We start from the raw sequence: 23,574 nt of genomic DNA, 5'->3' as shown, positions 1-23,574 counted from the left end.
GTCTGATTCTCTGTTGTTAAACCACAGCTCCAGGCCGCTTCCAGGAAACACTCCCTAAGTATCCATGTGGACATATCAGTCTAACTCATATGCCCCATGTACTGGTTGAAACTTGTAATATATTGTACTCATGTACTAAAATAAGTCTGCCCTTTAAAAAAATTAAGTTGTTTAGAGAGACTTTGCGCTGAGAGCCTGTTAATTGAAATCAGCTGGGGTTGAGTGTGAACTCACCCGAAGTGAAGAGTGTGGTTGGTTAGATCCAGAAAATGAAGACTGGCTGCTCTGAAACCCCCAGAAAAAAAAGGACGTAGGACATTCAAAACCTGGTGCCTCTCAACAAGCAGCAAGTAGAAAAACCAGACTGATATAAGTCACCATCAAAAGGACTTCATTAAAAAAAAAGTTTCAACTAGGCTGTGAAAGAGACAGAGAGGGTCAGTGTGGCCCAGGGACAAATAAGAAGGAATAGTGGGCTGGGTGCAATGGCTCACGCCTCCTGTAATCCCAACACTTTGGGAGGCTGAAGTGGGAGGATCGCTTGAGTTTAGAAGTTTGAGACCAGCCTGGTCAATATAGCAAGACCCTGTCTCTATAAAAAATAAAAATTAGCCAGCTGTGGTGGTGCAAGTCTATAGTCCTAGCTACCTGGGAGGCTGAGGCAGGAGGATCGCTTGAGCCCAGGAGTTCAAGGCTGCAGTAAGCTGTGATGATGCCACTGCATTCCAATCTGGGTGACAGAGCGAGACCCTGTCTCAAAAAAAAAAAAAAAAAAAAAGAAGAAGAAGAAGAAAGAATCATGATCATGATATTCCCTTGTGGCGTCTCTTTGCTCTCCTTGCTCCCTTCATATTGTGTAATGAATAATAAATTGTTAAGTCTATGTCTTCTAGGAAATCAGTGCTTTAAACATTTAAAGCTAGAGCTGTTTTCCCCTGGGCTTTTGACTTAAGGCCAATCCTCCATTGCCTGTTGTGCTGTAGGAAGGCAAGACTCGTTTGATGGGCTCCATGTGTATTGTCCTAGCTTGACCCCCACTCCCCATTAACCTAGTGTGCCCCAAGGACTAGGAGCATAGACTCAAAAAGGTTCTGCTGCTGGGAGCTGGAGGTGGGGGCACCTCCCTCGGGTACAAAACGTGGATAATGGCTGACTCCATGCTGGGATGGCCACAGCTATCTGGGCTCCAGATCCAGGATCCTAACCTTCCCCAGGCTGTTTCTACTTGGATCTGTTTTTTCTCTGCTCTTAGCAGATCTAAAGAAGATCTGTTTTTCTTCTTCCTTACTCTCCCCCATCCCCTCCAATTAAACACATTAAAACCCAGTCCTGTCTATCTTGTCTCTCCATCTGCAGCCAGCTTTCATTTACCCACGCCTGGGTTATTTATGGCAAATGTCCAACCAGGGGTTCTGCCACCCAGAACGTTTCTGAGCACAGACTGACCAGCAGCCACTGCAGGCGCAGGGAGCATGAACTCATTTCATTATCAGCCTGAGCCAGACATTTGGAAGGGAAATCTGCCAAGAGAAAATCACAGATGCGTTCCTCAGCCAAAGAGAAGCGACGTTTGTATTATGATTTGTTTCTTATCCTCTGTGTCCCTGCCTCCTTAGCATGGATAATGATGACACAGCTGTTTCTCCAGCAAACTCCAAGAGCAAATGCCACTCCTGCTTTCCAGGGGCATCATTCTGTAATTCCCTCTCATTTGCACTCTGGTGGAGCGTGCGGGGCTGAGCAGAAGGAGGTCAGCACGGCTACAGGAGGCCGTGGCCGAGTCAGCGAAGGCTGGGGCCCAGTTCTAGACAATCTCTGCGTTCAGCAGCAGCGCAGAGCCCGCGTTCTATTATCTGTATAAATGGAGCAGAAAATTCAAAAGCCATTGCAGTGGTTTCTGGCATGCCTTATTTAGGTCGGGTGCCTTTATCTCCAATTTACCCTTTTTGAGACAGAGTCTCACTCTGTTGCCCAGGCTGGGGTGCAGTGGCACGATCTTGCAATGTCCCTCTCCCAGGTTCAAGCCATTTTCCTGCCTCAGCCTCCAGACCAGCTGAGATTACAGGCATGCGCCACCACGCCCAGCTAATTTTTGTATTTTTAGTAGAGACAGGGTTTCACCATGTTGGCCAGGCTGGTCTCAAACTCCTGACCTTAAGTGATCCACCCGTCTCAGCCTCCCAAAGTGCTGGGATTACAGGTGTGAGCCACCGCGCCCAGCCTCTTTCCAATTTACCTTCTGGTGATGTTTGTCAGCATTTCCCATAGGGGTTCTGTGAAACACTGCTTGGGAGATATCAGTGTGGAGGATTAAATTCATTTGAAAAAAGATGCACGCTGTATTCTCCTGTGAAAGCACACAATAGTACACTCAAGGCTCTGAGAAGGTGCTATTTTTGGTACCAACACCAGTTTAATTTCACTTAAATCTGTGATCTTGTAATTTCTAAATGTGTTTAGGAACAGAGTAGCAGTTTTGTATTTCTTGTTGTGTTTTTGTTTTCTTACAAAACCCTTATGGAACCAGTGTTTGAAAGCCACAGTTTCAGTTACTGTTGGTAAGGGTGCGGCTCCCCAGTGAGGCTGGCCGGGTGGGAGATGTGGGAGGTGGGGAGTGGAGGCTGGCCAGCCCTGAGGGCTGCCTGGCTGGACCACAGGCCTGGCCTGGGTGAGAAGTAAGGTGGGGCTGTTGGTGGAACCAGTACCTCTTGGTGCTGCACGCATCCGGGCAGGTGGGGCACTTCTCACACATCTCCCCAAAGGCCCCCGGCTCCGTGCATTGGCACTGCCCACAGAGACAGTGCCCGCGCTCACTGCAGATCTGGCCATCTTTGCCCCGGCATGTGCTGATGTCTGTCGAGCAGTTACAGTTGTCCCCGATGTAACCTGCATGGCACTTGCATTCCCCGCAGTGACACTCACCATGGCCTAAAAGGATACATGTGGCATATCAGCACCTGCTCACCTTTACACACAAGTGCAGAACCATCTGGTGCCCCACATGCCACGACTGGGATTCAGCAGAGAATGGAACACCAGCTCTGCCCTCAGAGCCTATTTGGGGAGATAGAGGGCCTAGAGCCAGCATGAAGGGACAGCAGGGGACCCTGGCAGCTGGTGTGGCCAGGCTGGGTCTAGACTAGTGCTCCAGGTTGGTCCAGAACTTGGCCAAGTTGGGCCACAGGGCCAGGACCCAGGGAAGCTTCCTCCTGCCTCAGTTGTATGAATACTGGCCCCCAAATATGTTCCCACTCCAATCCCCAGAGTATCAATGTTACCTTCTACAGCAAAAGAGCTTTCACAGATGAGATTAAGTTAAGGATTTTGAGATGAGGGATTCTCCTGGATTATCTCTGTGGGCCCCAAATGTAATCACCAAGGTTCTTCTGAGAAGGAGTGAGGGAGACTGGACTACGCAGGAAGGTGGCAGTGGGACAACAGAAGCAGGATGCTGGCTGCTGGTCTGAAGATGGGGAGGATGCCAAGAGCCAAGGAATGCAAGGAATGTGGCTGTGGAGGCTGGAAAGGCCAGGAAGCCGATGCTCCCTGGGAGCCTTGGAGGGAGTGCAGCCCTGCTGATACCTCCGCGTCAGCCCAGTGAAAATGATTTCAGGCTTCTGACCTCCAGAACTGTAAGAAAATAAGGCCGTGTTGCTTTATGTCACTAAATCTGCAGTCATCTGTTACAGCCACAGCAGAAAACACAGTTGTTCTCCCTGAGTCCCGGTTAGAAGCTGAATTCCTGCCCAGGGACCCGAAGCCCAGAAATGGATGATTTAGGAGCAGATGCTGAGAACAGGAGCAGCAGCAGCTAACACTCACCAGGGCTTCCTATATGAGCACCTTACACGTAGAAACGTGATGAATCCGCACAGCGACTTATGGGGCAGGCATTATTGTCCTTGTTATATGAGGGGTGAAACCAAGACCCAGAAAGATGAAGCAATGGTTGATGGTCACGCAGCTGGTGGCAGCAGAGCCAGGACTCAAACCCAGAGAGTCTGGCTCCAGAGTCCATGATCTAAATACCAGGGTCTACTGCCTCCTGTGAGCACACCCAGCCAGGGCGAGAACCTGTGGAGGGATGCCCTGGCCCTTCCTTGCAGGGGGTCCTCTCCATAGCCTGCAAGGGTGGAGAGGCGGGCGCTGCCCCACTCAGCAGGTGTGAGGGCAGGAGTATCACTCAGCTCAGAGGAATGTGTGTGTATGTGTGAGAAAGCAAGTGTGTGTATGAGTGTGTTTGAGTACAAGTGTGTGTAAGTATTTAAGTGTGTGTGTGAGAGTGTGTTTGGGTGCAAGTGTGCATGAGTGTGTGTGAGTGTGCTAAAGTGTGAGTGTATGAGTGTGTGTTGGAGTGCAAGTGTGTGTAAGGGAGGATGTGTGTGTGTCTGAGTGTGAGAGTCTGTGTGTGTTGGAGTGTGAGGGTATGTTTGTTTTGGAGTGTGAGCATGCTGGACTGTGAAAAGACTAGACAGCACCATCTTCCAAGGGACCAAGGGCCTGACAGTGGATTCTCCATTTTCTACACAATCAGAGGCAGAATGCAGTGCTATAATTGGTACTTTTTAAAAAATCGACTTTGTATTATTTTTTTCCCTAATGCCATTATGTGAAGGCTGATATTAATACAACCAAGAGTTTCATTTGCTGAGCACCACCCACAAACTAGTGGGTGACTGGAGAGGCGGAGTGGGGAGTCCTTTCATTTTACTTCCACATCTGAGTCAGTTACCTGGCTTGTTAACTGGATCCCAGCACCTTCCCTGGGACCACCAATGTGTGTGGCCCACAACATAATATAGGTCAGGACTCAACTCCAGAAAGCCTCTTCACCCGCCACTTAACTTCCTGCCCCTGCTTCCCCGGGCTCCGTCCACTGTCTGGTGCCCAGAACCTGTAGGCGGCAGGGAGACCATCTGGACAGCCAAGCCTCCCAACCCTCCTGTGCTCAGACAGCCTCTCTGCTTACTCAGGGGGCTCAGAGCCACAGCAAATGTGTGCTGAGCGGGTGCCCTCCCATGTCACAGGCAGCACTGAGGCAGATGGCAAGCCCTCCAGGAGAGGCAAGGAAAGCCAGACTCGGGCCCGGAGTCCGCTGTGGAATGCAGTCTTAACTGTGTAGATGCGGGCATGTGAGGGGTAAGCCACTGGGAAGGGCAGTGCCCTGCCGCTCAAGGATTCCATAGTGGAGGCTGGGGGAATGGGCAGCACGAGCTCATCCCCGGGAGGCAGAGGGCGGCCCTGCCCCTCCTCTCCACCAGTCTGGGACCAGCGCCACTTTTGAGCCTTGGCAGCAGGAACTCCCATGGGGAGCCTTCACAGGTGAAATGGATCCAATCCACACCGCTCCCTCACTCTCTGGCCTCAGGGACCACATTGGTCAAGAGCCTGGTTTCAATTACAATGGCTCACTGTCAGGGGATTATTCCCTGCACCCCAACATTCTGTTAGGAAAAGTTCCAAATCTGCAGCAAAGTTGAAAGGACTGTGCAGTGCACACATACATATCCTCCCCACGCAGATCCTACCTTCGCATATGACCTGCTGCTTGACTGCACACCTATCCAGCTGTCTGCCCTTCCATCAATCCGTATTTTTAAAGATGCATTACAAAGTGAGTTGCAGAGTGTACTCTAAGGGCAGACCTAATACGGCTCGGGCACTCTCCGATGGCTTGTACATCACGCCATCCCCAAAACACTAACATACAAAGAGTAAAAGGCATGCTCAGTGCTAAGCAACAAAGACGGCACAGAGACCAGGTGGGGATTGTTTGCTTTCCTCCTCTAATTGTTGTTGGCAGCACTATAAAATCATCCAAATACAATGTGGTACAATGTGTCAAAGCGTCAAAGGTTTGGAGGTAGCCTATTCTTTTGCTGAAGGGCCTGGGCTTGGGGTGAGGCATTTGTGTTGAGGAAACTGGCCTTCCATGTGAAAAGGCCTGCTTATCGCAGAGAGGCAGCGAGTCAGGCAGGGTGCCTGCTGCTCTTCACTTCCCCCCGGGATGGCTGGCGGGCGGGGAAGCCTAACTGCTTTGGGTATGTCTGATACCTTGCAGGCCCGAGAGTTCCACAGCCCAGCCCAAGGTCAAGGCGGCTGAGTGTGCCCCTGACCTAGGGTCTGAGAAGAGTTAGGAGTCAAGGGTAGGAGAGGGTGGGAGCTGGTGGCTCACCAGAGGTCACCACCATTCCTTGGACAGGAACAGGACTCATGGCCAGAGCTGCTGGCCATTCCTAAAAGCTTCCTACCACCCTTGAGCCCAGCCAGGAGCTGCCAGGAAAGCAGCGGTGTGTGGAGCCCAGCCTGCTTCTGGGGATGAGTCAGTGGGAGCCGTGGAGGGGCTGTGGGACATCAGAAAACCTTCATCTACATGACTTTTTGGCCTCCAATATTTGATGACTCCAAAGCAAAGCCCTAGCTGGCCAAACCAGAAAATAAGCCCCAGGCTTCACGCTTGATGAAATCTCTGAAGCCACCAGAAGGCTTGTCCTCTGTGACTCTGATAATAGTCCCAGTTGAGTTTACCTTGGGTAGTTCCCTGCCTTTCAGAGTTCATCGTAGCCTAAAGCAGCGATGGCAGACGTTGCACATCTCCTTCTCCACCCTTGTGGCAGACATCGCTGTATCCTCACAGGACATAGGCCCCTTCTTCTCCAAGGGGCCTGGGCTTGCCCTCAGCATCCTCAATGCAGTCCTCCAAGTAGGTTCTACCAAGTGGTGGGAGCTGGCACACAAGTCACAACTACCTGCCACCTTGGTTGAAACCAAGATGTCCAAGACTCCACAACCCAACAGACAGTCAAAAGCTACATACGCCTGGTTACATTGTATCCCAATTCACATGTCTCAGCTCCTGCCATTGAGCCTGAACCTGCCTTTTCCTCAGCCTGCATGCTCAGAGATTGCCAGCATCTTTTGGTCAGCCCCGGACCCTCCTAATGTCCTAGGAGGAACACATGTCATTAAAAGGACCAGGGTCATTTGGCCTGTCCCAAGGATCAATAACCTATCAATCACCATCATGGGGATTGGGAACAACATCCCAACTGGCTGACAGTGCTCAGAGGACCTAAGTCAGGACTCTTCATCAAAACAAAGCTAACGTCTAATGCTACCTCGGCAAAGGGAATTGAATTTAATGATGCCCACAGAAAAAATATTTTCATTACACACAGATAGGGATATTGAAGGACATGCAAAATCCCTGTGCAGGCCGTGAATTGCTACACATGCGGGTTATTATTAGTACCTTTGTTACAATGATTGATAGCCAAATGGACAGGAAGTTGTAAATGTGTCTATTTATACAGATTTTCAGCTTTATAGAATTCAACAGCTTTCCATCAGCAAAACAGTGCTTGTGTGGGCTATGGGCCAAGACACAGCCTCTTGCCTCCTCTTATAAAATTAAATGCTGGCTATTCAGAGGAAGGGGCAGGCTGGGAGGTAGGAGGGGAGCCAGTGGCCCTGTAAACCCAGGGAGACATGAGACGAAGCCCCAGCATCAACGCTCTGTGGACATCAAGGAAGGCAAATCCTAAAGCAGCTACCAGGCTGCACCACAAACCAGCGAGGACAGAATCCAGCCTGCAGGGCGTGAGGAGGTGGTGACAGTGAGCGTAGGGAACTTCCACAGGTAATTCCCACAGGTAGGGGGAGATGGAGGACAAGGAGGATGGGGGATTTTGCAGATGGGATAGATTTGAACATTCTTCAGATTAAAGAGAACGATTCAGAAGAAAGTCCGGGCGGGGCGGGGAAATGAAGAAATCAAGGGAATGGCAAACTGAAGAGCTCACAGTAGAGACAGACTGGGAGAAAGGAGAGGCTGGGCTGAGGGCAAGGGTGTGGCTGAAGCCTTAAGTTCCAACAGCAGAGGAGTTCAGGGAAACAGGGTGACCAGCTGCGTGACAAGCTGAGGGCACGGGCTGGAGCTCAGTTCAGATCCCTGTGTCACTTTGGGCAGGTCCCTAAGCTTCTCTGATGATCCATTTCCTCCTGTGTCGATGGGGATAATGTCTCCCTTGCAGGAATGCTGTCAGAAATATCAGCGCTATTCCAAGTGATCTCTGACACGTGGGGCATCAGGACATGGGAGCTGGCATTGCTGTGGGTGCCACTGGAGCTGACACTCTAGGAACTCAGAGACCCACGTGTAGTACAGCTTGTCCACAGGGAAAGGCAAGGCACCCAGAACAGCAGGACTTGGGGCAGAGGGCAAGAGTGTGAGGCAGGATCAAGGTCTTTGGGGAATGTAGGGGGTGACCAGGAGGTACATGACAGGAAAAGTGGAGGGATGGCACAATCTCAAAAGAGGAGAAGGAGCAAAGGGGATGGAAGGCAATGAGCCAAAGGTACTACTAGGGGGCGAGAAACATGTGACCTGGGTGTGAGAGGCCCCCCACCACCAGCCTCCCCAACCTCCCACTACCCTGTGGTCTCAGGGACCAACAGAACCAGGAGAAGGAGCGGGTGGGGAGTTGTGCATAAGGCTGAGGCTGAAGAGGAGCCTGTTCACCATGAAACATGGGCAGTGGAGAACAGGGCTGGGCTATGAAGAACCACCTGGAAAAGGGGGCAGTGGAGTACAGCAGTTAACGCAGGGATTCTGGAATCAGGCTGCCCGGGCTGGTCTCCTGAATCTGCTATTCACCAGCAATGGCTGCCATTTCACCCCTTTGTATATTGGTTTCCTCACTTTTAAATGGGGCCAGTAAAAATGCCTTGCGGGTAGGGTTGTTGTATGAGTTAGCTCGCTTAACCTCTATAAACCACTTAGAAGAGTGTTGGCTCATTAAACATCACTGCCTTATCATGGCGGGGTGTTGGGGAAGCTTGGCACAGGTCTTTTTGGAGGTTGTGCAGGGGTACCCTTTTTGTCAGCTTGAATCACAGACTTCCACAGCTAAAGGGCCCCATGAGGTTACCTAGACCATGCCCGGTTGAAGGCAAGAACAGCCAGGACTGAGAACACCCAGGGCCTGAGGGAGCTGCTTGGCCAGTCTGTGCCTTGACAGGGAGGCTCACACCACAGAGGCCCCCTTCGGCCCTGCGTGGGGAGCTCCCTGAGGCATGCCAGAGCAGGGCGCAGTGGCCCTCAGCAGGGCCTCTGAGGCAGGGCAGGGGACCCTCAGGGAGGCCTCTGAGGCAGGGCACGGGGACCCTCAGGGAGGCCTCTGAGGCAGGGCACGGGGACCCTCAGCGGGGCCTCTGAGGAAGGGCACGGCACGGGGACCTTCAGCGGGGCCTCTGAGGCAGGGCACGGGGACCCTCAGCGGGGCCTCTGAGGCAGGGCAGGGGACCCTCAGGGAGGCCTCTGAGGCAGGGCACGGGGACCCTCAACTCTGGCCCAGGAACAAAGCCACTGCTCCATTTACCCCCAAACGCCACTCTGGGTCTGCAGAGGCCCAAGGCAGCCGTGGGTGACTGCAGAGGACTAGCAGGAACGCAGTGGGGCTGCAGGAAGGAAAGAGCCAGCTTGGGATAAGGCAGAAATGAGGAGGGGTTCTCTTCTTCCCATCCTCACCTAGCTCAGTGTTATAACCAGGCAGACGTCAGGCCCTCAGGGTACAAACCATCTCTCCATAGCTGGCTCAAAAATAGTTTCCACTAGCTCTGGAATGCACTGTGGCTTCCCTGGCTTCCCTCAGCGCAGCTCCATCCCCTCCGGGAGTCCATTCTGGCTCACAGAAGGCTGAAGAAGGAGGACTGGGCTCAGCGCCTGAAACAGGAGGGCCGTCCCCCTTCTCTCTTCTCACAGCCCGGTCCCCCTCCCCCATTCCCCCAGTCGGTGTGTCCTGCACACACACTCACTTCCTCCTGCTTCCTCTCATCGTCTCCTCTCAGTTTCTGCCTTAGTTCCCCCCCCACATGTTTCCCCACTCTCCTCACATCCCCCAGGAACCCTTCCCTCTCTCCAACAGTGTTGCCTCCTCCTCCCTCTTCCCCTCTCCTCTGAACAGGCGGCCATGTAAACAGGAAGTGGTTCAAAGACAGAGGGAGTGTGGCTGGAAGCCTTTACCCCTGGGAGGTAATTTCCCCATCACCCAAAGTCAGATTTCATGTGTGTTCTAGACAGCTCTGTGTGAGACTCTGGGCCCAGCTTCTGGAACTCTCCATCAACTTTCACAGGCAAAGCAGGAAGCCAAGTCAGCAGCTGTGTGCTTCAGGTCGCTGGTGTCTGTGTGACTGGGGCCGTGTGACACTGTCGAGCCAGGGCAGCTGGGATGAGATTACAAAGCTCGGAATGCGCAGCGGCTGGGGAGAGCTGGGCGCTGGGGAGAGCTCAGTGACGGACCTGCTTGGCACTCACGTGCTAGGCCAACCACCGTCCTCTCTGGAGCACCAGAGCCAGAGCCGGGATGGGCTGTCTGTAGCCAAACACATACATAAGCTTGCGAGGACGGCGGCCTCTGTCTGGGGCTTTGAAGATTTCCTGGGGGGAAATCCCTCCTAAGAAGCACTATTCCTGGCTCTGCTGACAAGCAGGTTGGGATTACGTAACACACCCTTTGTCCTCCCATGCCCTCATGTGTCCCCACCTGGCCTGTGCTGCCTCGTGTTCTCGGGGTGTCTCCAAGCCTGGTCCCCACGGCAATGTGCCCATCCCACTATTTTCCCTCTCCCCTCCATGCGCTGGTGTTGATTCTACAAAAAGTAAAGAACAGAGATTTCTGAAATGCACAGGACGTGTTCCCAGCTCCCTCACAAGGGATCTCAGCTTGGGTCCAGGCACCTCAGTGGCAACTGAATAAACCTCCAAGGGCAAGAGAGAAGTTGCTCTTGAAAAGTTTTGTTCTCACCATGGGTTTCCTGCACTTGTAAACAGCATTACCATGCCCGGGGGCAGTTACGGATTGGAGAACTTGCCAACTAAGGGCTGTTTCTTTCGCAAAGAAAGCACACCTGTCCCTTGCTTAGCACCATCCCTAGAACTCAGCTTTGGGGGAACGTCTCCCCTGCTCTCCTTGGTCCTGCCCCTGTCCCTCCATGTGCAACTCCTCAAACCTGCTGGGGAAGTCCTCTCTGAGCAGTGCTGCCGTGCAACCTCACCTACCTACCTGCTGGCTGTGGGCAGCGGTACAGGTGCCTCACTGATAAGAGAGAAATAGTACCTTGTCTTTCTTATAGGATCAGGCATATTCTTAGTCAATGTGCAATAGAGAAATGTATGTTTTACTTCAATGTTTACTGCCTTCCGGGAAGTTGTAATTCCACTGAGATAACAAGCCATTAAAATCTCTTAATAATAGTAAAACTTTATGGAATTCTTACAATAGGCTAGGCATGGTCCTAAGCATTTTGCATGGATTATCTCATTCATTAGCCCTCCCAATAATAACCCTATGTTGTGGTACAATTATTACTCTAATTTTTACAGATGTGGAAATGAGGCATAGAGAAGCCAAGTAACTGATCCAAAACCACATAGCAGGCAGGTAGCAGGGCTGGAATTTGACCCACATCTGTTTGACCAGAAGCCCATACTCCTAACCACTATGGGAAGAGAGCATTTCGAGGAGGGCATGGTCAACAGAGTCCACTACAGCTGAGAAGTCAAGTACGATGAGGGCTGAGAGCCCATGAGATTTATCAAGACAAGGTCACTGGGGACCTGGGAAGACCTATTTTAGTGGAGTTACGGGACTGAATCCAAATTAGACTGAGGGGGGGGCAGCGAAGGAAGGCAGCAAGTGTAGACAACTGTTTTAAGGATGTGGTTGTGGGCTGGGCGTGGTGGCTCACGGCTGTAATCCCAGCACTTTGGGAGGCCGAGGTGGGTGGCTCACCTGAGGTCAGGAGTTTGAGACCAGCCTGACCAACATGGTAAAACCCCGTCTTTACTAAAAATACAAAAATTAGCTGGGTGTGGTGGCGGATGCCTGTAATCCCAGCTAGTCAGGAGGCTGAGGGCAGGAGAATTGCTTGAACCCAGGAGGCGGAGGAGGTTGCAGTGAGCTGAGATTGCACCACTGCACTCTAGCCTGGGCGACAAGAGTGAAACTCAGTTTCAAAAAAAAGAAAAAAGAAAAAAAAGAAGACTGTGATCATGAATACGGAGGAAAAAGGAGCTCACAGTGAGCGTGGCGCAGGCTGATGGCAGGGTTTTTATTGTCTGTTCTTTTATTTTCCTTTTTATTTTATTTTTTAAATACTTTAAGATTAAACAGGCTGGGCGTGGTGGCTCACGCCTGTAATCCCGGCACTCTGAAAGGTTGAGTTGGGTGAATCACTTGAGGTCAGGAGTTCGAGACAAACCTGGGCAACATGACAAAACCCTGTCTCTACTGAAAATACAAAAATTAGCCTGGCGTGGTGGTGGGCGCCTGTAATCCCAGCTACTCCAGAGGCTGAGACATGATAATTGCTTATCATGGTGGAGGTGCAATGGGCCAAGATTGCACCACAGCACTCCACCCTGGGCAAGAGAGTGAGACGCCGTCTCAAAAAAAAAAAAAAAAGAGAGAGAGAGAGATTAAACAGACCTGAGCATGTTCAAAAGCTGACCAGAGACTTAGTTAAGAGACGTAGGTACAGAATCACTTAGCACACTGATGGACTTGTTTGTTTGCTGGTCTACCTCATCTCATTAGCCTACAAACCCACACACAATCAAAGCCTGTGTTTTATGTTTCTGTGCCCCACGCCTAGCATGGTGTCAGGCGTGTAGAAGATGCTCAGAACATGCTGTTGGTTGGCTGTGGTTGACAACATCACCAGGACAAACCTCAAACCCTGGGGGAAGACATCCAATGCTGGACATAAGAAAAGGAACAGAAGTATTATTGATACCTGAAGAACTTAAATGTGATCCTTGAGATATTTCAGATTCTTAACAAATGTCCAAGAAACCCAGAGACTTCAGAGTAACATGAGAAGAAGACGATTAAGAATTCTCTTTCCTCTGGCAGAACATGGTTGTGGTCACACTGAAATCGCAGCCTTGCATCTCCCACTGTTCTTGCACATTGTTTGGATTTCGCCAGCAAAAGGCTCTTTAGAGATACAAACTATGACGCATCCTTAGTCTCAGGGACAGCTGCTCCTCTGTCCATGGCATATTGTTAACAAACCAGCCCCATCAGTCAGCTGATGGTCTTTCCCCACAGGCAGTGCCCTGACAAGCCCCTCACCCTTTGTCCTTCATCGGCTAGACCACGTGGGGCATTCTGTAACTGAGTAGCAAAATACCACTACTATTAAAAAAATAAGGTGATGGTGCTTTAAACCAAGGTTCTCCAAACCTCAACATTAACTTTCTGAGATGATGGAACTGGCTGGAAAGCTAAGACTCCACTGTAAAAAGCAACAGAACCGTCTCAAAGTCTATCTTTGCCTTTCTAGTCTTAGCCACCTGATTTCTCAATGCTGATGCCAGCTGGGTACAGTGGCTTACACCTGTAATCCCAGCAGTTTGGGAGGCTGACGTGGGAGGATCCCTTGAGTCAGGAGTTGTAGACCAGCCTGGGCAACATAGTGAGATCCCATCTCTACAAAAAAATTAAAAATTAGCCAGGCATGGTGGCACATGCCTGTAGTCCCAGCTACTTGGAAGGCTGAGGTAGGAAGACTGCTTGAGCCCAGGAGTTCAAGCCTGCAATGAGCTGTGATTCACATGCCAGTCTAGGAGAGACAGTGAGATCCTATCTCAAACAACAACAACAACAACAACAACAACAAAAAAGCCAAAATCAATGCGGATGCCCAGCTGCCATGTCACAGGGAGATTAAGGCAGTGGAGGAAAGATGGAAAAATCCTGTGTTCTTTAATGAACTCACCTTTCCAGTTTCAAAGAAGTCTAAAACCAGCTGAGTGAAATCAACCATAGTCCTCTTCTAGGACCCCGAGAATGCTGATTCAGAAAGAAAAACAGAAGGCTGTAGCCAAAAGAAACAGAGGTACTTCAGGTCAACACCTTGGGTTTGGCTTAACCTGCCCAATCTGCCTGGCAGGCACTTCTGGGGAAATGCCAAGCACATCTGGAAAGTGTGAACTCGCCACCCTCTTGGTCACTGCAACAGGATGCGAGGGTTACTATTTTCAAACTGGAAACTGTCATGGTGTTGTGGTTGGTTAACAGTTCCCATATTCCACCCCAGGCTGGCCACTGTTCAGAGACTAGCTGCATTCTCAAAGGACGGAGGTGGTTTGGAACGTCCCATGTGCAGGCCACACTGAAGCCTGGCTGCCGGGACCCTAGTCAAGCCATGAGACGGCAGGGAAGCAGCTGCTCGGCAGAAGAGCAGCCCCCTAGGGTTAGGGGAGGTAGACTTGTGTTTGTTTTTTGTTTGTTTGGGTCAAGACTTTTGGCCCAAAATTTCAGTGCGGAGTGTGGCCCACATGCCAGTCTTCTCAGCCTTAGTCTCCCACATGGGCAGGGTGAGTGACAGCACACCAATCTCCTGGCACAGTAATAACAACAAGTAAATGAGATCATTCATGTCAAGGGCGTTTTATAAATTAGAAGAAACTGACAAAGGTGCACTTGTAGGTTCAGCATCATCAATAACAACAGCCAGATACCCACTGAATACTAAGAGGAGCTCTGTGTCTTTCATCAAATTATAGTCACGAAACGATGAGCACCTCAGCCAGTTGCTTGGTCCACGTGTGTCTTTCAGGCCTGGTTCGCTGTGTCTGACATATCCTTACATAATGCAGAGAAACTCACTTAGGGAAACAGGGGCTAAATATTGCCTAAAATTTTGACAGAAATAAAGAACGCTTATAAGGTAGGACTTGGAAAATGTAGGCTAAGTGCCAGGGTGGTGGGAAGGGTCTTAAGCTAATCAAAAAAAGTAAATTTAGGTAGAAATGAGCTAATTGTTTACCTGCAAAAGGCAGTGCAAGGTTCTCCCTGTCTGACTCTATAATCAAAAATCACAAGAAGCCCTAGTTCAGATTCTGGGCCTCAATTTTCCCCAATGTAAACGGTGGAAGCAGGCAATGCACTGTAGACACATCATGTGTGACAGGCTCTGCTAGGAAAGGCATGAGATGAAAAAAAAAAAAAATCCTCCTAGTTAGGGCTTGCTCATGATGAGTGCAAAATACTAATAAATGAGCCTGTTTGTTTCCAAGGAAATGATCTCAATATAGTGAAAAGGCCATTAAAATACATTCTCAGCTGGGTGCGGTGGCTCACATCTGTAATCCCAACACTTTGGAAGGCTGAGAAGGGAGGACTGCTTCAGCCCAGGAGTTAGAGGCTGCAGTGGGCTATTCAGTGTACCACTGCACTCCAGTCTAGTCAACAGGGCAAGACCCTGTCTCTTTAAAAAAAAAAAAAAAAAAAAGATTATCCTTGTGTTTTTATAGTTTTGCCTATTGCTAAAGGCCAACTTCACGATGTCAAATAACATACCAACCTGGGTTTCATATTTCTTTAGCTTAGGGACATCTGGACTCACCTGATAGACTTTGGGGGTGGTGGCTATGGGGTGGAGTGACAGCAGCTTCCCTCCTCTGGGTCAGAGAGCAACAGTCAGAGCCCAGGAAGGTGCCCTGGAAAGAGGAAGAAAACCTTCGAGCAGATCAGACTCGGAGCAACTTCCAGACTCAAGGGAGCTTTTGGATCTGGGTGGAGCTCTTAGGTCAGTGTTCTGAGCGTGACAGACACTCCCCAAAGATCAACATAGCTCCATCCAGACCTGCCCCACCTCACCAGAGGCACTGAGCAGCAGAAGCCAATAAATAACCAACTATGTTGAAGGATCTAAAACCAAGACCAAACTCAAAGTGTCAGCTCAATCCCTAAGAAATGGAATGAAAGGATCCTTAAGAATAACCATTTCAGCCACCAGAGGTCTCTCACAGTTTTAAATTTAAACATGGAAAAATTTCCAACATGTTATCCTATAATATCAAAAGGCTAATACCCACACCTCAAGCCTACATGACTAAGATCTTATCTTTGGCATTCTTACGTCTTCCTAGTATTTTCCTTTGCTTTTTAAATGTCATTATTTCCTTCACAACCAAAACCTCATGACCTTAAGCACCAGGACCGAAGTTCAAAGGCACACATAGAATCCTTGCCACAGGGTTCTGTTTGCAAACTTTTCTTCCTAAGTAGAGGGAGGTGGACAGTGAGGGGAGGCCCAATGCTTAGATTTTCAGAATCACAGGTGAATTGTTGCTTAAGATGTTTCTAGACACAGGATCTGAGTGGTAAGCAAAAGCAGTGAAAAAACTCCATTTACTGAGCTAAGCTCAGAGCACCGAGAAGGCAGGTTCTCAAAATGCTTCCCAACACTCTGTTTTTTGTCTTTCAAGATCTCAAACAAGTCTGAATGGTAAAGGTAGAAGCATAAGATGATTCATGTTCCCATTCTTCATTTCCAGAAAGTTTCAAGAGAAGAGGCGGAAAATTCCAGGGGCAATAAAAATTTAGAAATTAATTCAAGACTGAAACTCCAGCTGTATATCCCTGGCAGCCAGTACAACACTTGGCTTATGAAGAATGCTCAATGAACTTTTGTTGAATGAGATGAATGCGGCAACCTGCCTAACACAAAATGACCTTCAATGAGAGATTGTTGTTTCTATATTTGTAGCTGCATTGTCTCAGATCAGATACTTATTAAGCTCTGGTTTTTCCAAAGCTCTGGTTTCTCCAACCACAAGCTGCAAGAGGCTGGCTGACTCCAGAGATGAGCAGCCCAGATGGCTCATGTGACTGGTTTAAAAGATGCATTATTTCATTATAGGATCACAAGCCCTACATTTTGGTACCTTTTTGCCTTTCAACTTGAGTAGTGGCTAGAAACAGATGGAATTCTTTTTTCTTTTTTTGAGATAGGATCTCACTCTGTTGCCCAAGCTGGAGTGCAGTGGTGTGATCTCTGCTCACTACAACCTCCTCCACCTGCTGGGCTCCAGCGATCCTCCTACCTCAGCCTTCCAAGTAGCTGAGACCACAGGCACATGCCTGGATAATTTTTTGTAGAGACAGGGTCTTGCTATGTTACCCAGGCTGGTCTTGAATTCCTGAGCTCAAGCAATCCACCCACCACCTTGGCCTCCCAAAGTGCTAGGGTTACAGGTGTGAGCCACTGCATCCAGCCCCCGGGGAGAACAATGCACTCAGTGCCCCTGGTGGTAGGGCCCCTGCAAGGAGCTTTATAGACACTGTCCTGTTGGTTCCTCACAACTCCCTTCTGGGGTAGGTTTTTCCTCCTTATTTGATAAATAAAAAAATCTAGGTTTGCTGCATTCCCGCATTCCAAAGCCATTTCCTTTCCATTATATAAGGAGGCCTCCAAAGGCTTTTGAAGTATTCCTGGGCAGGGGACAAGGAGAAACATCTCTGTGCTGGTTACTGACATGGTTTCTGGCAGCTCTGCCTGTGTTATCATTGCCTAAGGAACATGCATTGTCCTTAGCCACCCTGTATGTAGTATCCTGCAGAAGTATTACTTCCACTCACAGGTGTCTCATTCCTTATGATGACAGTTATTGAAGAATCCTGTCACAAATTCTGTTCTCAGAGCCACCTGTTCCAAAATGGAACGGGACTCTCCTGGCCCTTACGGTCATGTACATATTTAGGATTTTTATGATATTAGGTGAGAGAAATTGCTATATTGGTTTCTGAAGCTCTGCCTGGGGGCTTCCTTTGGGAGAGAGGGGTCCTTTCTCTGGAAGATACATTTTGCATCCTTGTATTTGCTAGAAGCATCTGGGTAAACATCAAACTGAGCAGAGATTAATGTATGTGGAAAAACCTGAAGAACTTCTAGGTGCTCCTACCAGGGGCACACAGTGGTGGTGATCCAGCCAAGAGGTCCCTTTCCTGGAGATTAAATATGTCCAATCTAGGTTCATTCAAAAGGTGCTTTTAGCTCAGGCCTGTAATTCCAGCACTTTGGGATGCTGAGGTGGGAGGATCCCTTGAGCCCAGGAGTTTGAGACCAGCCTGGGCAACATAGGGAGACCCTGTCTCTACTGTAAAACAAATAAACAAACAAAAGGTACTTTTGGAGAACTCTGTCTTAGAGGTCACCTTCAAGACAGTCCTGTGACAAGCCATTTGTGAAATATGCCAATTGCAATGACAGAGATATAGCAGTAACCTGGGCCCCCAGGACAGCTGCCAGGCTACTGATTCTGAGTGTGAAAATTATATTACTAAAGAAAACAATATAAATATGGGGAGAAACACTTTTAAAACTGTATCTGGATAACTGTTGCCATGGCAGGTGTTTTGTTTGGCAAGAGTCAAGAAGCCTAGGATGTGGTCTTAATCTCAGGAGTGGCTTTAACTAGACAGGTTAACAGAACAGCCTTTAACTAGACAGGGTTAACAGAACTTTGCTAAATCGGCCGGGAACTGTTAGCCCAGATCCAGAACCCATGCTTGGATGCTGGTCCCGACCCACTAGGAATGATGCTACTAGTACCAGGCTTCTTGTTCTTCTTCTTCTTTTTTTTTTCTTAATATTTGGGAGAGAACAGAGGATGCCCCTTGACTTCTAGTTGTCTGCCACATAATAATAAAAGATTCTTGCTCAAACTTTGGGTAAAATAAAGGTGAGATGCATATATGAGACCTTACTCAGAGGTGCTTTTGAGATCTTAAAGCTACGAGACCAAAAGGCCTCTGTTCAAAATTCTACACCCTATTTGATTTAAATTTCCTCATTATGTGGAACCCAAGAAGGAGGCTGACCATTAGCTAATGATTCAGTGTACTCCAGTGCAGTCATTTTAAGCGTAGAGAAGGCTGAAAGCATCTGGGTTGAAACTGACCTCCGGCAGTGTACCACAAGGGAGTAGCTCAAATCCCAGAAAATACACTGTTTGGACACAGAAACCAACAAAGAAACTGAAAGTTTGAGCAAGAATCTTTTATTACACGAAAAACAACTGAACAGAACATGTCCTGCTTCTCATATTCTATGGGTCAATACTTTACGAGACTCAAAAGAAAACAAATCCTCAAGATGGTCCCAGGAAGCTCCCCTCAAACACACAGAAACAGTTTGTGGACAGAACCATTCTCTAAGTCAAGCTGCCTCTAGAAACCAAGACATAAGAGCCCCAAGCTCACACACATTCCCATGACAATGTGTCACAAAAGTAATAACAGAGTTGTTCAATTGCTTCCAGACCTTAGTCGGATTTGTTCACTGCTCATTTTGATGACGGATAACATATTGCAAACCTGGAATCTCTTGCACTTTCCCCCCAGCCCTGTCTTGGTAGGGGCAAGGACTGTAAGCCTCCTATTGATAAGAGAGTCCAGTGAAGTGGAAGGAGTTTCTCTGGGGTGACCCTACCTACTCTGGTCCTGGCTCTGCCTCAGCCACTTCTTCAAGTGCACCCCTCAACCCCACTCTGAAGACAGACCACAACCACACAATTTCCTTCCAAGACAGGCTGCAGGGAAGAGGGGGTGTAAAACTGTGAGAGAATGCTGAAGTCAGCTGCTTGGGAGTCTCTGAGTCAGCACCTTCAAGAGCAGAGTGGTGGCTGGAAAACAGGCTTCTCCGCCACAACAACTCCAGATGCAGCCGTGACCCAAGAGCTCAAAACCAACGCACGCAGTTCTGGAGTGTGAGCCTCATGCTGACCACAGGTGCCAAGGACCCAGGGACTGGAATTCCTTACCCATCCATTCACAGCCCCTCCTGAGCTATAAGGTTTGAGAGACAAGGGCTGGTGCTATAACACTGTGCAAGAAGCTGCTGCATGCACATATGTTATCAAGTCGTGCCTGGAGCTGGACTCAGTCTAAGTCTTTCCCAAAATTGTCAAACAACAATGACCTCACTCCAGAAACTATTTTCTCCGGAAAGACTTGGATAGCGTCACGTTTCAACTAGTTGCTGCTTTCAAAGTGAAGAGGTGGAGGAGGTTAGTTGGGGCTGCAATGGAAAGACACTCAAAATGTTCTCATCAACGATTTACTAAAGTAATTTAAATTCAAGTGCTCCTTAGGATATAATATTATAGGAAAAAAAGCATGATACAAAATTGTATGAGGCCATAAACACACATACACTAACTTAGAAGAAAGTTTAGAAGGAAACAAACTAATCTCTTAAAATAAGAGTGATGAAATTGTGGATGATTTTAAAATTTCTTACTACTGCTCAGAATATTCTTGACCTAAGGCTAATCCCCCAACTCTCTGGCAAGGTCTTGACTGAGCACACAGCCTCAGAAGTGATGCACACGAAACAGCCTGGGTGAAAAGAGGTCTGGTTTCCCAGATGGTCCAAATTACTCCTGGTCACCAAGAAGATGGACAGCACCAACTGGCCACACATCCATCAACTTCCTTGTATTTTTCAAGTTTTCTTTAATGATTGTCTATGGCTTTTCCAGTGGGGAAGAAAAAAAGACATTCCATTCTGCAACCTCAGGGAAGTTAGTGACTTGAGGCATCGTTGATCTGGGAGCCTCAAGGGCTTGGCAAACCTCTGGTTTCTCTACCCCATGATGTGAGCATTTCCCAATCCCGCAGGATTGTATGGGGTGAAGGGAAGAGAAAGAGATAGAGCACCAGGGGTTTTTGGATATGAAGTCTGGCAGAATTCTGTAATGCAGGATTAACTCAGGACTGTGGGTTCTGATGATTGAGTAAAAAAAGCTGCATGTTCACTCAGCTGTGGAATATTCCTGTTTCCAAAATGACCAGTTTTCCCCCACTGAGGGCCTCTCATACCTCATCTCCCACTTGTCCTGTCTCCCAGGCTGTGTACTCAGAGAAAGCCCAGTCTCAGCGAGACAGAGGAGGCATCTAACATCCACTGGGTCCTGTTCCCTACTGAGCACCAGGCCAGGGCCTTCATCTCTGTCTTCTCCTTCAATTCTCAAAATAATGCAGAAACAAGTGGTGTTGGCCCATCTTAGCAGACAGGAAAAGCCAAAGTCCAAGACAACCAAGGCCACAGCCTGATGAACTGTGGAGACGAACCGTGCACACAGCATCTGACTCAGACGCCCTTGCTCTCAGGCTGCATGGACACATGCAGGATTCTAGGGTGAAGACATACCAGAGGGTTATTTCAGGCTCCTGAAGGGGAAGGAGGGACGACTTCTGTCATGTTTGCTAATATTTCTTTAAAAGAAAAGCTGCTAAAAAGCCTGCCAGGCTGCTTAGAACTTTTACTGTGGCTACTAAGAGGAATGGAAACTCCATTCCACCACCCCGGAATTTTTCAGGCAAAGCCTGGGGACTGTCTGGGAGAAGGCAGGGCCCTCCTGCACACCAGGCAGCAGGTGCGGCCCCCCCCTAGAGTGGTGTGGCACTGACTCATAGAGGAGCCGGCATTGGGTGTGTCTTCCTTTTGTGCCAGGCAATGTGCTGGGTGCTTCACGCACATCTCTTATTCCTCATAACAACTCTGTGCCCAAGTCACACCAGCAGATATGGTATGATGGGACTTAGGCCCAGGCCTCCCGCTATTGAGCCCAAACTTTTTCTTTTTTTTTTTTTTTTTTCCCCGAGACGGAGTCTCGCTCTCTCGCCCAGGCTGGAGTGCAGTGGCCGGATCTCAGCTCACTGCAAGCTCTACCTCCCGGGTTTACGCCATTCTCCTGCCTCAGCCTCCCGAGTAGCTGGGACTACAGGCGCCCGCCACTTCGCCCGGCTAGTTTTTTGTATTTTTTAGTAGAGACGGGGTTTCACCGTGTTAGCCAGGATGGTCTTGATCTCTTGACCTCGTGATCCGCCCGTCTCGGCCTCCCAAAGTGCTGGGATTACAGGCTTGAGCCACCGCGCCCGGCCTAGCCCAAACTTTTTCTAGTAACCAGATAGAACCATCCAGCTAAGACCAACCTATCATCACTCTGCTGGGGAAAGCGTTGATCCCTGTTGCATGCTTGGCATGTCGAATCCTGATTTTCCCACCTACTTTACTCTGCGATGACATTACTAAGTCCTGCACTTTCCAGGGCAACTCAAGTTTTAGACCTGCTGGTCCCATGACACCCATGGGTGTACTCACGCTTGTCTCATGGCAGTCTGCTCCAGGAAGCTTCCCTTGCTAACCCACGTCTGTGCAACCCTGCGTGGAGGTACAATTCTTCCTCCCATAGGACGGAGTATCTGCACATTCCTGGTTTGCTTCAGATACACCTTGTGCTTTCTTTCCCAGCTGAACCCTTAGTTCCTTTCAAATCCACCCATCCCAGTTGGAAGACCATTCTTAAGGAGGGAGCCCTAGAAACTACAGAATAAACGATGTGTAGAAGAAACCACAGCCCTGCCTAAAACTGTTTACTTACTACCTTTACAGGTCGCATGGTGTTGGATAAAATTTGAGATACAATTTTGAAGGATTTAATCAGAATGCAATACCAGAGTAGGAACTGCCAACTTGTCATTTAACTGGAATCAATGTAAAGTCCTGTGTTTAGATTCAGAAAATTAAGAGCTCCAACACAACGCACTAAAAAAGTACCTCTCCTTCTGAACCACAGTTCTAAAAAATAAAATAAATAAAAAGCCTCAAACTTTTGGTAGTGAAGTTAAAAACCAGCTCAAGAGTGTATTGTGACTGTTTAACAGAAAGAAAAGGTGGCCCGGGCACAGTGGCTCATGCCTGTAATCCCAGCACATTGGGAGGCCAAGGCCGGTGGATCACCTGAGTCAGGACTTCAAGACCAGCCTGGCCAACATGGTGAAACCCCATCTCTACCAAAAAAATAGAAAAAAATAGCTGGGGTGGTGGTGGGTGCTTGTAATCCCAGCTACTCAGGAGGCTGAGACAGGAGAATTGCTTGAACCCAGGAGGCACAGGTTGCAGTGTGCTGAGATTGCGCCACTGCACTCTAGCCTGGGCGACAAAGCGAGACTTCATCTCAAAACAAAGAAAAAGGAAGGAAGGAAGGAAGAGGAAAAGGAAAAGGAAAGGTGAATGTATTGTCAGGGTGCATCCACGGAAGTGGAATGTCCAAATCACAGGAAACAAATGCTCTGCTGAACCCTGGACCAAGCCCTCATTATCCAGCATGACAAGTAACACGCTCGATTCTGTGAAGCATGCTTCAAATGATAGCACCCTCAGACAAGGAAGAGACTTGCGGTGTCTAGCCTACATCAGAAGAGAGAACACAGAACCATAAAGAAGCTTTTAGATGTTTGACAGCTTGTGACGTGGAAGAGGGACTCTAGAATGGTAACCATTGGGTGGAAGCTATTGAGAAACAAGTTTCTCTTCAATATAAAGAGCAATTCTGGGCCAGGCACAGTGGCTCACGCCTGTAATCCCAGCACTTTGGGAGGCTGAGGTGGGTGGATCACTTGAGGTCAGGAGTTCAAGACCAGCCTGGCCAACATGGTGAAACCCTGTCTCTACTAAAAATACAAAAATTAGCCGGGTGTGGTGGCGGGCGCCTATAATCCCAGCTACTCGGGAGGCAGAGGTTGCAGTGAGTCGAGATCGTGCCACTGCACTCCAGCCCAGGCAACAGAGTGAGACTCCCTCTCAGAAAAAAAAAAAAAAGGGGGATTTCTGACAGGAAAAATAAGAGCCCCAGAGATGTCCACATCCTAATCCCTGGACCCTGTGACTGTGTGGCCTTACATGGTGAAAGGGACAGTGCAGGTGTGAGTAAGC

At 49.0% G+C, this 23,574-nt stretch overlaps 1 protein-coding gene and 2 long non-coding RNA genes across 8 annotated transcripts in view; 1 reads left to right on the top strand and 2 right to left on the bottom strand.

The window, feature by feature from the left end:
- The window catches only part of ITGB5 (integrin subunit beta 5), a 131,482-nt gene that overhangs the window by 7,891 nt on the left and 100,017 nt on the right, over positions 1-23,574 (bottom strand). For all 6 annotated transcript variants that reach the window (XM_077990904.1, XM_077990906.1, XM_077990902.1 and 3 more), the window contains 1 exon segment: positions 2,706-2,928. In XM_077990904.1, the coding sequence (XP_077847030.1) occupies positions 2,706-2,928 (223 nt within the window).
- LOC144339386 (uncharacterized) lies at positions 12,136-23,461 on the bottom strand. Its single transcript, XR_013414367.1, has 2 exons — positions 22,573-23,461; positions 12,136-12,210 (listed from the first exon to the last, which is right to left on the bottom strand). It is a non-coding gene; the product is annotated as an uncharacterized LOC144339386 (long non-coding RNA).
- LOC144339383 (uncharacterized) lies at positions 18,417-23,381 on the top strand. The gene is made up of 2 exons (XR_013414364.1): positions 18,417-21,567; positions 22,727-23,381. It is a non-coding gene; the product is annotated as an uncharacterized LOC144339383 (long non-coding RNA).

Source organism: Macaca mulatta, chromosome 2 (genome assembly GCF_049350105.2).
Source record: "Macaca mulatta isolate MMU2019108-1 chromosome 2, T2T-MMU8v2.0, whole genome shotgun sequence".
Classification (NCBI taxonomy): domain Eukaryota; kingdom Metazoa; phylum Chordata; class Mammalia; order Primates; family Cercopithecidae; genus Macaca; species Macaca mulatta.
Note: the sequence above shows the minus strand (reverse complement) of the source record. Positions and strands in the feature narration are given on the sequence as shown.